Source organism: Quercus robur, chromosome 9, assembly GCF_932294415.1.
Source record: "Quercus robur chromosome 9, dhQueRobu3.1, whole genome shotgun sequence".
NCBI lineage: Eukaryota > Viridiplantae > Streptophyta > Magnoliopsida > Fagales > Fagaceae > Quercus > Quercus robur.
Window position 1 is genome coordinate 20838896 of NC_065542.1, and position 14931 is coordinate 20853826.

Here is a 14931-nt window from a genome sequence, read left to right on the forward strand (position 1 = left end):
CACATGCATGGCTGTATCCAAAGTCTACTGAAGTAAAGTTGAAACTGGGTCACCAACCGTCAAAGCCAACCCAAATATCCATGACAGGCTGTACTTAATATCCAAGAGACTTTGGAAGTTAGCGAGGAAGACAGAGGAGAAAGTAAAGAATCGGGGAGTAATTCTGGTGACACAATTGTCCACCAATCACAACTCACCACGTGAACAAATTGCGCATAAAATTGTACAAATAATTGTGTCACCAGAATTTTCCTGTGATGGAAGGAAAGCAAAACAAACAAGTGAGAGAGAGAGAGGAAATAAATTCAAAAAACTGTGATACAGTGAGGTCAGAAGTAATGGTGTCATGACACGTGTGATAGGTCGTGTGGTTGTCGCCGTAGACATCCGTACAATAATTGATTACAAAAAATATTCTCTGTCAGAACCTATTAAGTATTACTTTAACAAAGGAATCTAGTGCTAAAAAAAATGCTTGGACTCCGAATAGCCACCGTTTTGTATCTAACATTATTCGTAAAAGAAAATCATAAATTTTACTACAATTTTCCGTTTAGTTGACTTTGATTGTCAAAGAAAGATTGGCTGCTAGCCTGCTACAACTAATAAACAGATAAAATTTATGTAAAATAATAAACAACCAATCAGATGTAATAAATAATTAAAAAAGTTTGTGAGCTTGCTGTAACTTTTTGACTTCTTCATAAATAAAATAATTTTTTTTTACTTTTAAAAATATATTTAATTTAAAAGAAATGCTATCTAATGTCATTAAGGCATTAATTAATAATCTATTTAAAGAAAATTTTTATAGGAAAAAAAAATTTAATGTTTCAAACAGTTTTTTTCATTTCTCATAAAAGTGATGTCAAAACTTTCTTAAAATAAATTGTTAACTAATACTCTAAGGGCATCATTAGTATAACCCTTAATTTAATTAATTTATCCTTATTCCTAACACGTAAGAGATGAAGATAAAATCGTAAACCAATAAAAAAAATAAAAAATAAAAAATAAAAACCTACAGACTAAGAAATCCCCATTAGATAGTAGGAAGATACAACCAAAACTACTCCAAGTTGAAACGCTGCAACTTCTACCCTACTACCCGTACATTGAAACACTACTTCAATGAAATGTAATGTACCCGAATGATAGTTACAATGGGAAGTAAAATGTAATTTCTCACCCTCTACAAACAAAAACTTCCCAATAGTTGAACATCTTACAAACAAAAAATCTTCCTAGTAGTTTGTTATGTGTACAGAGACTACTATTCCTATTTCAATTCCTAATTGAAATAGAATTTTGGTCAGGTGGTTAGTGTACTCACAAACGTGTGTACAAGGATTCCTATTCCTACTCCTTTTCAAGTAGCTATTTCTTTGTATAAAAGCAGTGTGTGTGATTTAATTGAATAGAAGAGCAAAACACGTTGTAAAGCTAAAAGGTGATTTTTTTTTTTTTTTTCTTTGAGTGCTACGTCCATAGACACTTAGATAGTTGAAGTATTCACTTCCTTTTGTTGCACGGTCTCTGCATAAACTACAAACCTTGCTTTATTTTATTAAAAATGTATGAAGTTTTCTTCAAAGCATTTTTTTTGTGTTTTGGATGAAAAATCCAATATAAATTGACACAAAATTCCTAGAAATTACAAAAATTGTTTAACGGCCTTTACACTAATTTCATTCTTGAAGTGTCCCCCAAAAACCTATGTAACACCTAGGTATATTCTTTGAAAAAGTTAACGTTTTTTTATCCATGTATTATGGCTTTTTTTTTTTTTTTTTTTTTTTTTTTGAGAACTTGTTTATGATTGCTAAATGTAGTGAAATTTTTAAGTACTCGCAAATGCATGAATTATACCGAAGTATAGTTTGATATGAACAAGGTCAAACCCACATATGAATTTAGAAAAATTAATCAAACCTTAATTAAATTAATCCACTAACCACTCGAAATTCACAAATATATTATTTATTGTGTTATTTTGGTGTTTGAGCTATTTTCTTTTGACATCTCTTTGTACTGTATTTTTTCTTTTAATGAATGTCTTTCCTCTATCTGTGCAAAAAAATAATAATAATAAAAATAACCTCCATAGTTTGGTTCCTCTTCCTCTTTGCAAAATAAAAACTAATCTCCACAGTTTGGTTTCTTTTTTCTTTTTTCTTTTTTTTAATTACAATACTGACAAGTAATTATATACTTGGAACCAAATTGAAATTAATTTCATATTATATGCACTAAATTCTAACGTGGTAAAAAAAAATTAAAATAAAAAACATATGAAACAACCATGTATTTGTTTCAATGTCCAAAAAAAGAAAACAAATTTAAGTCATATAATTTTTGTTTTTTATAAATGCAGGGTGACTTTTTTAGTGGATTGCATAAAGGCCAAAGAATCATAATTTGGTGTTAGTTGAGTTCGGGTCTAAGTTAAAACTTGCATGCAATCATGCACAACTCCTTAGTGATTCTTTATTTTGTAAAATAAATAATTGTCCTATTATGCCTGAGTTTATTGATATGTGTACTTACATCCTTGGATTATATTTATGGAATAACTGCCTTATAGTTTGATTTTAAAAACTAACATATTAACAATCACATTAAAAGCAACACAAAAATTTTATTATATTTATGGAATAATAATCTCATCGCACGCACTCTACACATGCATAAGGCTCTTTTATATTTTTGGGTTTAGTGTCATAATTTTCTATAAATCACAATTTGATTTAAGTGAATGTTGAATCATATTATGCATTTGAGAACTACTAATACACCCAAAGAGTGTCTTTAGACTAACTTCAAAAAAATGAAAATAATAATAGAGAGATGATTAAAAGAAAATGTGTTCATCTTTTGAAGCTAGCCTAATAACACTCTTGAGTGTATTAGTAGTTCTCAAATGCATAATATGATCTAACATACACTTAAACCATAGTGTGATTCATTGAAAATTATGAAACTAAATCCAAAAGAGAGAGAGAGAGAGAGTCTCATCACACGTGCAGAGTGTGTACAATAAGGCTAGTACTACCAATAATAGGAATCTCCTATTTAGGCTTTACCATTTTGTGTATCAAAATATCCTCACAAATTATAAAACTCTCTAAAATACCCCTATCTTTTAGTTAAATAACTTTAAATGAAAAAACATAAATAGGTTAAAAGTGTAATTTACTATTTCTAAAACTAAGAAAAGACGTTGACTTAAAAAAAATTCCTAAGTTTTAGGCTTTTTCCTTCCTTTCTCCATTTTTAGCACAAATATGCCCTACTTAAAATCAAGTGGAAATTTTAGAAATACCTCTTTACTTCAAAAAATTCAAAAGGTCATTTTAAATTATAATCGTTCTTAATATCAAGAATACAGATGGGTCAACCTAATCATCATTGAAAATACCATTTTGATTCCAACTAGTTTCAAACACAAGTGTAGAATAAGAGCCATAAGGCCAAAATTATATCAAGAGTTTAAAACCAAACTAATCACATAGGATATTCCTTTTTCACAAGGTCCAAATTTTGAAAGTAGGGTTAAAATTGTCTTAGCGAAACTACAATATTAGTCCCTCAAGTTTACCCTATGTGCGCAGTTGATCCTTCAAGTTTGAAACATGCGCAATTGGTCCCTCAAGTTTGTAAAATGAGCAATATAAGTCATTTTACCGATTGCCATTAACGGTGTTATTTATGTGGCTAACGAACAATAACTTGACATTTTATTTTAATGATGTGGCATATTTTAATTAAAATATTACAAATTAAAAATACACATGAGAAACTTTCTTTTTACAATGGTACCAAATTAAAAAAAAAAAAAAAAAAAAAAAAAAAAAAAAAAAAAAGAAAAAACTCTTCTTCTTTCCAATTGTAAATATATCAAAATTCGTGGGACCCACTGATGTGAACATAGACAACTTCTTCTTCTCTTCTAAATGGCTTTTTTTTTTTTTTTTCTTTTTTTCCGGCTCTTGCACGAAACCCACTGTTTGTCTTCTTCTTTCTTCTTTTTCTTTTTATTTCCTATCTCTCTTGCACGAACCCACACACTGATGGTCTAAGGTCTTCTTCTTCATTTTATTTTTTTTTTTTTGGTGGTGTTTACTATTTTGTTGTTTTGGTGGTCTTCTTGTTTCAAATAAAATAAAACTCAGTTGAATTTAATCCCACCAACAAAACAAAATTCCTAAAAATAGAATCTCAAACCCAGAAAACAAAACCCATTTGAGTTTAACCCTCATCATCCACAAAACACAAAAACAAATCAAACATTTAAAGAAAATAAAAGAAAGAGACAACAAAAGAGAAGCAAAGATGCTGCGAAGTGCTATATGATACATGCCCTGCTTTTTTGCTGCTATGCCTCTACTGGGATTCCATGGGTTTTGTTTCATCCCGTGGAATGTCTGCAAATGTTTAGCTATTTTAGTTTACTCTGTTTCTATATTTTGTTGCAGTTCTGTGTAGTTGTTGTGTTAATATATGTCTTGTTAGTGTGTGTATTTTTATCAACCAGGTTGGGCTGTAAAGTTTGTGGTGTTGTAAGAATTTTTAAAGCGTGTTTCTATTTACATTTAATAAAATCCCAATTTATACCAAAAAATAAAATAAAAACGTTGGGACCTGTTTTTGTTATTTTTTAATTAAAATAAAATGTCAAGTCATTATCTGTTAGCTACATAAGTAAAATGGTAAGAGAATACCAATAGTTAAAACCAAATAAGTCGAGGATTTAGAAATTTAACATTTATCACGAAGACAAAATTATGTCCATTTGGAACAAGACATTTGCAAGGAAGGCTTTAAAAAAAATGGCTTTGAAAACCCATGTAAAGTATACAAATCCACATTCCAACTACTCTCCAACTTAATTCAAGACATTTGCAAGGATGTTCTTGTTTGGGATTCGCTTATTTTGCTGAAATTGAAAACTTTTTGCTAAAAGTATTGCAAATAAAAGTAAAAATTAATTGAAAAGTCTGAAATAGTATAGTAGGACCCATGAAAAGTACCAAAAAGTGGAATAAAACCCATAAAATAGTAGAAAAATAGTAAAATAATTTTTGTCAAACAGACACTTCATATTAGAAGAAAATTTTTAAAATTAAAGTGAAGGAAGCCATTAATTTGCAAAATTAATGCTAATTATGAAGACAAAGGTAGATCCATCACAAAGATGGTCGTTTTTAGAAGGAAGTGTACAATAACCTTTAAAATCCACGTATGCAATAGTCTCAAGTTCCATTATCAAATACTTTCTCAAGAGATACAGGGGCCAATAACGAAAAAAATATATAGCGACTACTAAAACGTGTCTAAACTCCCAATTTTTGGAAAAAAAATTCATAATGACAAAGTAACAATACAAGTTTTCCAATAACTCAAAAAAAAAAAAAAATTTGTGAGAAAATAGCAATTTCCAAAAATATTTTCCAAGTGTTTGTAAAGGTTTGAATCTGAAAGAACATTCAAGTATTATAAATTAAATTAGGTTCAAAAACCATTTTTAAGGTTAACCCAACCATAAATCGAATAAAATTCTGTCTAATTTTTGAAACCCGTGGAAAGCATAATATACATTTCTAAGGATATTGTTGTTTGAGTGTTTTTAATATACATGTGGATAAAAAAGTATGTTAAAATATGTGAAAAGTTATTTAAAATGTGAAAATTGTTGTTTGAGTTAGCTAACCAAACGGATGCTCCATATATAGCAGTCCAAACGTAAGTAATACGTTCCAACATGATACAATTTAAAGGACGGTGGCAATTCATGGGAACATGATAAATTTCAAAGTAAATATGTACGAAAAAGATGACTTTACCAAAGTAATGTGCCCTTAAAACAAATGCATACGAAGTTTTCTAAATCTGAGTTCGGAAACTCAAATTATAATTTTCTAAAGTCCAATCATCCACATAAACTTGAGAAGGGACAAAAGTTCAAATTATACTAGTTTATACTAGTTTAAGAAGGGACAAAAGTTCCAAACAATCCCGGTAAATAGTTGATGAAAGTTTAACATATCGGAGAACATACATCTAAAATAGCTTGGGAAAACCCTAACTGACATCAATTTAAAATTAAACAAGATCCATGGGACAACAAAAATTATACCATGGTCAACAACAAAATTAAAGTTAAAACATAACTTAAGTCAATCCATCAATTTTCACCAAATTAGAACAAGGAAAATTTCCAATGTAGTATTTCCAAATCTTGAAAATCAATCAAAATTTAACCATGGAGAGTTCAATATCAAAATAATAATCATATCACAACAAGAAAAAGGGGCTATTGCGGCAGGCCAGAAGCGCCGCTAAAGGTACATTTGACCTATTGCGGCGGGCCGTCCCGTCAGTGTTGCAATGTTGCTATAGCTCGATTGCAGCGGTCGCTAAAAGCGCCGCAATAGATCTGCCATTTAGCGGCGCTTTTGGTCTATTGAGGCGGGCTAAAAACCGCCGCCATAGGAGATTGCCATTCAGGTCATGTGGCCTTTTAGTGGCGGTCAATAAGCGTCGCTATAGGATTTCATGTACAGCATACCCTATGTACCTTTTAGCGGCGGTTTCGCCCGCTACTATAGGTTAATTTTTTTTTTTTTCCTCCTGGATCCTAAAACCACATTTCTATTACAAATAACCTGTAATATTTTTAGCTCCACTAAGACATTAGGAGCACAACAATGAACAAAAATGCAACATAAAACATCTCTTGAAAATTAGCACTAGGCTAATCTATGTAATTGCATTCAAAACTGAATAATTTGTACAGCTTAGGGATATTTATACATGCCATGCTTAAGTACTAACTTCTAAGGAATTTAACATACTCAGCATAGGGCCTAATGCCAGCTGTACAAACTGCTAACAGAATTACTAACTTCTAGCTAACAGCCTTGGCTGCTAACTAATTGAGTTACAAAAGCTCTAGCTAACTCTAGCTGTTACTTAAAGTTGCTTATTACAATTTTACACTAAAACTACTAGATTATTCTTCTAACTGCTACTGCTGCTGCAAGCTAATGAGTAATGTTAATACATCAGGCTACTGCATCATTACTATACATAATATGGAGTCAAGTCAAATGAAATATGTGCTAACTATCTAGATGGATTGCATCACAAATTTAACAAGATTAAAGTACAAACAATATAAAAACGTTCTATAACAATTTCCAGGATGCAAAACACATAAAATTTCCAAAACGAGGGTACATTCTCTGCACAAGTACAAAGCCATGTACCCCAAAAACAGTTCAATTTGGGATTACATATGTGTGTGTCTATATTTAGAGAGAGAGATTGATGAGTCAACCAATATAATTAAACGCAAAACATTTTTAGAAAAAGTACAACAAAAAGCTACCCGAGAGAATTTGCGGACAGTTTTATTGTTCTAATGTCCAGACAAACCTGACAAGCAAATACCAAAGTTGTGTTGGTCTCTATAAAGTATGATCAATGATGTTAAAACACTATTAAAGTGAAACAACAACAACAACAAAAAAAAAAAAAAAAAGGAAGATACCTGCCCTGACGTGCTATCCAATGTATGCCATACTGCACCAGTTTGACCTTCACTTTCAACTTGAATGGTCACCGAACCAAGAACAGCGCTTTCCTAATTATATCCCAACCATATATTGTCACATTAACCTGCTATCCAGTAGAGAACAAAATTAGCTTCATATTCCAAGCCTACTTAAACCAGTAAAGCCAATAGAGAGATCTATGTTAACAAAAAAACAGGCCAAATTATATGTCATCTTTCTTACTTCACATCGTACATTTTAACACATATGTCCAATGAAAGGATTTGATTTATTAAGGCTATTTTAATATGCTGGAATTATTCAAAACTGCAATGGCTACTGCTAAAGTTACATTTCTTCTTCCTACCAAATTCTTTTTTTATTTTTTTTGTTAGTTCCAATGCTAACCTATGTCTTTATGTATGCGTTGCTGGGTTTTCAATGTAAATTAGATTCAATTTGTGGGTTTCTGTGCTGGAATTACAATATTAGGTAACAGATTGTGTTCATAACCATGTGCCTGTATAAATTTTTAATTAATGTATGGCAAATAATTTTCTTCTATGTAAATATGACATTTGGGCTGGCACCAAACAACCCTGTTTAAAGCAGTACAAAAAACAAAAACTGTGACTTGGCACTTGAGCTGGCCCTATTTAGCCCTCAAAAAAAATTTAAAATAAAACACCACAATTCAGCCAAGCCCAAAACGGAACATTCACACCCAACCAACCCCATCAAATTGCACCAGGTCGAGGTCAGTCATTAAGGAGAATTTAGGCCCACAAGTGAGGGAGGTGTTATAATAATAATTAAATAATTAAATTCTCTATTTCCTAATAGCTTAGACTTTCAAGACAAGTGGTGATGGAGATCAAGGCACCGCTTCGAAGGATCTCGTTCAAGTACCAATTGGGCCGGTTACAAGAGCACGAGCAAAGAAGTTCAAGGATGTACTCAACGGACTCATCCAAGAGTTATGGGCTCAAGCAAACTCGTGGAGGCCCATTGAGCATGATCCACATAGGCAACAAAAAATCGTCACCTTGATTCAAGTTCTAGAAGGATCCGGTCAAGGCTAAGAATTGGCATGAAATATTTTGGGTCTATGTAAAAAACGTTATTCTAGATTTAGGTGATTTATTTTCTTGTTTTTAGGTGCATTTAATGCTTTTTAGGTCAAACTTTATTCCTAATATGGTTAGGTATCAATTAGGAGTTATTTTAGAATATATTTTGTCTGTCAAGTTTTAAGGAGCCCTTAAATAGTCATCTAAGTTTGTAAACGTTTTTCAGATATTATTGATAAAACTTGTGAGGTTTATTCTCTTTGGTTCTTTGAAGAACTACTCGAACTTATCGGGAATTCCCATGGCGTTCATCTCGACTTATCAAACGGAGTTTCCACCACCGTTTGTGGCGTCTTCCTTATACCGAGGTTCTTGTTTGTCATAAACAACGGGTCGAGGTCTTCCATTTGAATCTGTCCATAGAACGATCTTGGGTTCCCTTTCGTTATTGGGTCTCGTTATTCCTGATGGGGTTCACATCAAGTGGTAGTTTAACAAGCAACATTAAACTTAACCTTCATCTAGATTTTGAATAAATGTGGAAAAAAATATTAGTAGAAATATATATAAGGATCTTGGTGTCACATTTATGCAAGGAGTACAAGCAATATCATTTCATGATTTCTTCCACAATTTTTTATTTTTGAACCCAATTTATTTTTTAATTTTGATGTTGACTTTAATTTTTTTTAGGATAATGGGATTTTTTTTCTTTTGTTTTCGAAATTTTTTCCTGATTGATGTAATCCTTGCAAGCCTATTTCAAAGAGCCCTAGTAAACACAGAAAACACTTTTTTTTTTGGAAATTTTCCAATTGTTGGGTGTTGATTCCTAAGTTTTTCCTAAATTCCCATCCTATCTCCCCATCCTATTCCTTCTATATCTCACCCAGATTAGAGAATTTATGGATAGGGAAGGGCTATACATAGGGTTTCCCCTTAAGAGTTTGAATTTCTCAAGCGACACTGAGACATATTTTTTTGGACAAAGAATTTGTTGTAGTTGTTGTTGTTGTATGGATAGGAAAGGGCTACCCCTATTAACCATCCCATCCTTTCAACCAAGGGAAAAAAGGGTCTAAGTTTCCTGCATACTCTTGTTTTGATAGGTTATAAGGAAATATTATTAAAAAAAAGGAATAGAACAAAAGATGCACAGAGTTAAGGAACACCAACTGCATTTCAAATGACATTGCACCATATAATCATTTAGATTCTTAAAAAAAACCTAAATCTTCACCACGAAATGGTCTCACTTTGTTTCAAAAATAAACGGAGTGGATCCTAATACACAAAAAGACCCATGACTTGGATGACATTAAACACCAAAAATATAAATCAATTTGAAAAACCAATAAAAACTAAGTCTTTTTTTGAACATTCAATAATTTCAATAAGGAAGACGGATTTGAACTCTGGAAGCCTCAATTTAAAACACCAATGAGGTGGCAGACCAGTTGAGCTCTTGGGCCAATAAAAATTCAATTCGAATTCAAATAAACAAAATGCGGAGTACTTTCTATAACTACTTTCCTAACCACAAGAATCAACTAGAAGCAATGAGATTTAAGTATCTAGTTGGAAAGTTTTAGCAAGAGAATTTTTGGCATAAAAACACAGCTCAAGTCTCACAAATGAAATAAATAAATTGAAAAACACGAAAATCTCATATTGAATAACAATTTTTTTTGGCAAAAAAACAAAGCGCATATATATTTCTCTCTCTCTCTCCAAGAAATAACAAAATGTGGATTATAATTTCTTTAATAGTTGAATTTGGAAGGGTACCTGGAGGGCATGTTGAAACCTGCCGTACTTGCGGAGCTCCTTAACACACTTTTTGAGAGTTGCTTTATGGACGGAATTGCCATTGTGGACGTAACCATTTAACGTCTCTGCCACGCTCCCTCCGCTGGCTCCCAAAGCCGATAGCCTTCGATACAGTCGCTGCCCAGTGGATCTTTAGAAGAAATTAGCACTCTTAGTAACAAAATACATTAGCGAAGTCCGTAAAAGTTTATTTAGAAACCAAATCTAAAAGTAGAAGAAGAAGAAGAAAGAAGAGGATTTAGAACTAATCTGAATATCTTTAATTTAAAGAAGAATGAGAGAAACTGGCAAAGTGTACATAAGTTTGTGTGTCTTAAAGTATAGGAGTTTTAATTTACATATTTATCTCCGTTAGTTGAAAACTTGTAAGTGGGTATGATGAGAAGTTGGAATAAAATAAAAAATAAAATAAAAAAAAGCTGGAATTCATTTGAACAAAAAATACCACGCTTCAATTATTTTTTTAGCAAAATTTCAATAGCAAAATTCGGTGCTTGAATTTAGGAGAAGTTTGTTGTAGTTAGTGACCACTGTTATTGGGCTGTTAATAATATTTAGTAGGAAGTTATTGCAAGGAACACGTGAAGAGTTTTCTTGATGGAGTTTTTTTTTTGGATAAGGATAAGGGAAAAAAAAAAGTAAGATTTTAAAAAAAAAAAAAAAAAAAAAAACCAAATTAACGTGAAGGAGAGGAAAAAAAATGGCACTCTTAAGTGTGGTACACATACTAGATACAGATCCCCATAGTCAAGTTGCAAGTCCTGCAAGGTTTTATCTAATGCCTTTGGTATATCTTCTGGCATGTGATCAGTACACCTGCAGATAGTTATAGTTCCAATTAGATAACAAGAACAGCCAATAAAAAATGCAGCTTATTCTTATTATTGATAATTAGATAATCAGGGGAGGGGAGTTTTGATTCTTTTGAACCCTTGATGGCTGGATGTCTCTATTGGAAACATCAAGAGATGCTAGTTGAGCCATTAGGCTCTTGCACCTTATTTAAAGTTTCATTAAAGAAAGCTTAGTACAGTTTCCAGTCAAATAATTTTTAGAACAAACCAGAGTTTGGAGGTGAATCAACAAGCTCCCTATACAATCTAAATCAAAAAAATTATTTATATTTAGCATGATTTATTAAATTGCTCACAACTAAATCCTAACATTGCCCCACACTTGGTTGACTTAGAAAATATCAAGAGTGAGCTATGCCATGAAGATGAAAGAGATGACTATTGACCATTTCTAAATTATTCTAAGGAATATGGTTACTTCTGCTAGCTTTTAGTAATTTCTTAGCAAATCAAGCAGTAAGCTTCATACACCACACAGTGACATGAAAGGTGAAATGCACTATATAGTACCCCTGCAACTTGGGGACAGCTGGTTTTTCTTTCATAAATATGTATAAATTTCAATTCTAATAATACTTTTTAACCATTGTCAAACTTTGGTCACAGCTGGTTTTTCTTTCATAAATATGTATAAATTTCAATTCTAATAATACTTTTTAACCATTGTCAAACTTTGGTCAGAAAAATTTTTAGGAAAAAAAAAAACCCTTGAGAGTAGATCTGACCAAAGTTGAATGACTTAACAAAATGTCATGATATGAAATGGCAACTAAAATGATATACAATATCTGGTGTTATGCAAAATTACCTCCTTCTCATTGTCGTAAACTTAAGCACAATCAATGTGCCTATATCCAACCTGCATTGAAATATTAAAATCTGTAAGCTAACTGCCCATTAACTATATATAATCCGCAGGTAAGTTACAAAACCCAAAACTAAAAAACAATTCCCCCCTCCCCCGATTTATTAATAACTTATTTGTTATTATTATTATTTTTTTTTTTTTTTGAGGAACAAGAATTTTAGTTATTATTAGATTGAAATATTAAATATTTTGTTATTTTCACCTCTGAAATTTTATTATAAATTTGATCCTGTAAACTCTTTATTTATCATATAAGTCTAGAAGATTAATAAATTTCTACAACTAAAGGTACTGTTTCTATTATAAAGATTAATAAATTTTAATGACCCCAAAACATTGATATTTGGGAATATAGCCAAGATGAAGCTTAAAAATGAATAAAAAAATTCTTGTTTTGTAATTATCTTCACATCTCCTTTGATTTGCATAAAAAGTTTTGTTGGAACAACGAGTGACTATTGACACATATTAGATTTGGGGTCAAATTTTTTTTTTGTTTTCTTGGCAACCAGGCAATGATTAAGGTCTCAAATCATTCACAAAACCCATATTCATTAGGGCCAACATTTTCAAACAGCATACTTATATAGGCCCATCTTTTTATGCAATTCCACTCTCTAGGCTTAATAAAAACAATTTTACTCAACTGATTTCATCCATCTTCAATTGACAACCCAAAATAACATGGAAAAAATAAGTTTGCTGGCAAACACAAGATTATCTAATATATCAACTCATTAGGGTTTCCATCAACAATTACAGCCATCAGTTTCCAGTCGACAGCACACAACACAATTATAAAACATCAATAGAGTTTAAGAGTGTGTTTGGATTGGCTGATTTTCATTAGCCTATTTTGATTAAAGAAATTAGATTTTTAAAAATATAATTGTAACTGGCATTGAAAATAATGCTGCCACTTTGAGCTAAAACAAACAAACCCTTTTTAATTGCAAATAATAAAATTAGAAATTGCTACTTTAACCTTTTCTCTTTTTTTGAGCATATATAAAGCACTACTTTCTCATATCCTAATTGCAAATTATCCCAACTTAAATTTCTCATTGAAAAGGTTACACAATCAAGCTTCACTATAACTCTAATGAAATCCTATGCCTCTGTGAGCTACACAGAGGCGTATAGTTATGTTCTTATTTGGGTTTTCCAAAATCCCAAAACTAGAAAAAACTCGAAAGTATTTCACAATTTTCTTCCCCCCCAAAAATCAAAAGATTTCTTTTCTTTCCTCCGCCCAAAAAATTCTCCTCATCTAAACAGCACAAAAACCCACCAAATCATCATTAAAAACTATATAACTTAAATAAAAAGTTTTGTATTATTTAAAAATAAAAAAATTATAAAAAAACACCACCATACACATTGGATCTACCCAACACTGAAACGAAGGATTACTAAAAAAAAAACCTATATGCTCTAAATGGCATCCTTTGCCATAATGCACTCTCACTCAGTTCGGTTCAATCTTCAATCACACAAAAATATTATCAGCTTGTTTTAAGCATCAAAACCAATCCATCACCAATCACAAAGTTCCACTCAATCAATTCACACCAAACTAGAATAATATGAAAATTCAAAACCATAAATAAATATAAATACTCATCAAACTCACACACAGTTATGAAACAATAACCAAAATTCCACTCAATTAATCACATGATCTAAAGAAATGACTGTTCAAGTAATTGATTAACCTTTCTCATGGACACCTTCAATGGGGACAGTCTTGATCACAGCCTCATCGTCCTCCTCCCCTTCCTTGATGGTGAGGACAGCTTCAGCGACGGCATCCTTATCTTTGGGATAGCAGACGATGACGATGGGACAGATGCAGTGGTGGACGCAGTAATCGCTGACGCCGCCGTCATCGTTGCCGCGGTGAACGGAGCCGAATCCCCTGCTTCCCATGATGACAGCACTGAGTCCGAGCCTCTCGACCTCGAGGCTCAGCCTCTCCTTCATGTCGTGATCCTTCACGATGTGGATCTTGTAGGGAATCTGCGCCTCCCTCAGCGGCCTCGCCAGATCGGCGGCTTTCAAAGCGATGAACGTGTCGAAATCGTCCTCCAACTTCTTCTGATTATTGGAGGAAGAAGACGACGTCGGGGTGGCGGTTACTTCATCGGGGTGGCGCTGAATTGATAGAGAGAGCCAAAGAGCTTTGGCAGTGGCGGTGAGGATGGCAATGGGAATGGAGAGAGAGAGAAGAAGAGTGACGGCTTAGAGAGAGGAAAAAAAATTTTGGGGAAAAAAACCTAAGTTAAAAGTCAGATTTTAGCTTTTGTTTTTTTTGGGGGGGGGGGGGGGGGGGGGGCGGTGGAGAAGCTAAGTGAATCACGTTAGGACTTAGGAGGGCAACAAATTTTTGGGAAATTTTGGGTGGTAAAAATAAAAGAAGACAGATTTATTTTGAGGAAAAAATAAAAATAAAAGAAGACAATTTTAATTGATTACCATTTTTGACTTGTAATTACCATTTTGTCATGCATTTTGTAATTGTACATGAATCAAACACATCTATATATTTAAGTGAGTTAATGAGTACAAAATATTAAAAATCTAATATTAATGAGCTATGAAATAAAATTTAAAAACAAAAAACAATCACATATGCTTAATAAAAATCACCACACACTTTCTCAAAAAAATACCACACAACAAAAATTATCACACGTTCTATCTTATTAAAAATTTAAAAAAAAAAAATGGCCATAGCTATTATATAATAAATT

The 14931-nt window shown here is 32.2% G+C and overlaps 1 protein-coding gene and 1 long non-coding RNA gene across 3 annotated transcripts; both read right to left on the minus strand.

Annotated features, from left to right (window-relative positions):
- Positions 1–7136: 7136 nt before the first annotated feature.
- LOC126699712 (uncharacterized) lies at positions 7137–12169 on the minus strand. Of its 2 annotated transcripts, none has more exons than XR_007646868.1 (5): positions 12119–12169; positions 11185–11272; positions 10415–10586; positions 7553–7680; positions 7137–7437 (listed from the first exon to the last, which is right to left on the minus strand). It is a non-coding gene; the product is annotated as an uncharacterized LOC126699712 (long non-coding RNA). The 2 variants fall into 2 exon arrangements; XR_007646869.1 differs by having other exon boundaries at positions 7553–7683.
- A 1719-nt stretch (positions 12170–13888) lies between these two features.
- On the minus strand, positions 13889–14688 carry LOC126700830 (universal stress protein PHOS34-like). Its single transcript, XM_050399014.1, has 2 exons — positions 14674–14688; positions 13889–14332 (listed from the first exon to the last, which is right to left on the minus strand). Exons 1-2 carry the CDS (start codon positions 14686–14688, stop codon positions 13889–13891), a joined length of 459 nt encoding a protein of 152 aa, XP_050254971.1.
- Positions 14689–14931: the final 243 nt, after the last annotated feature.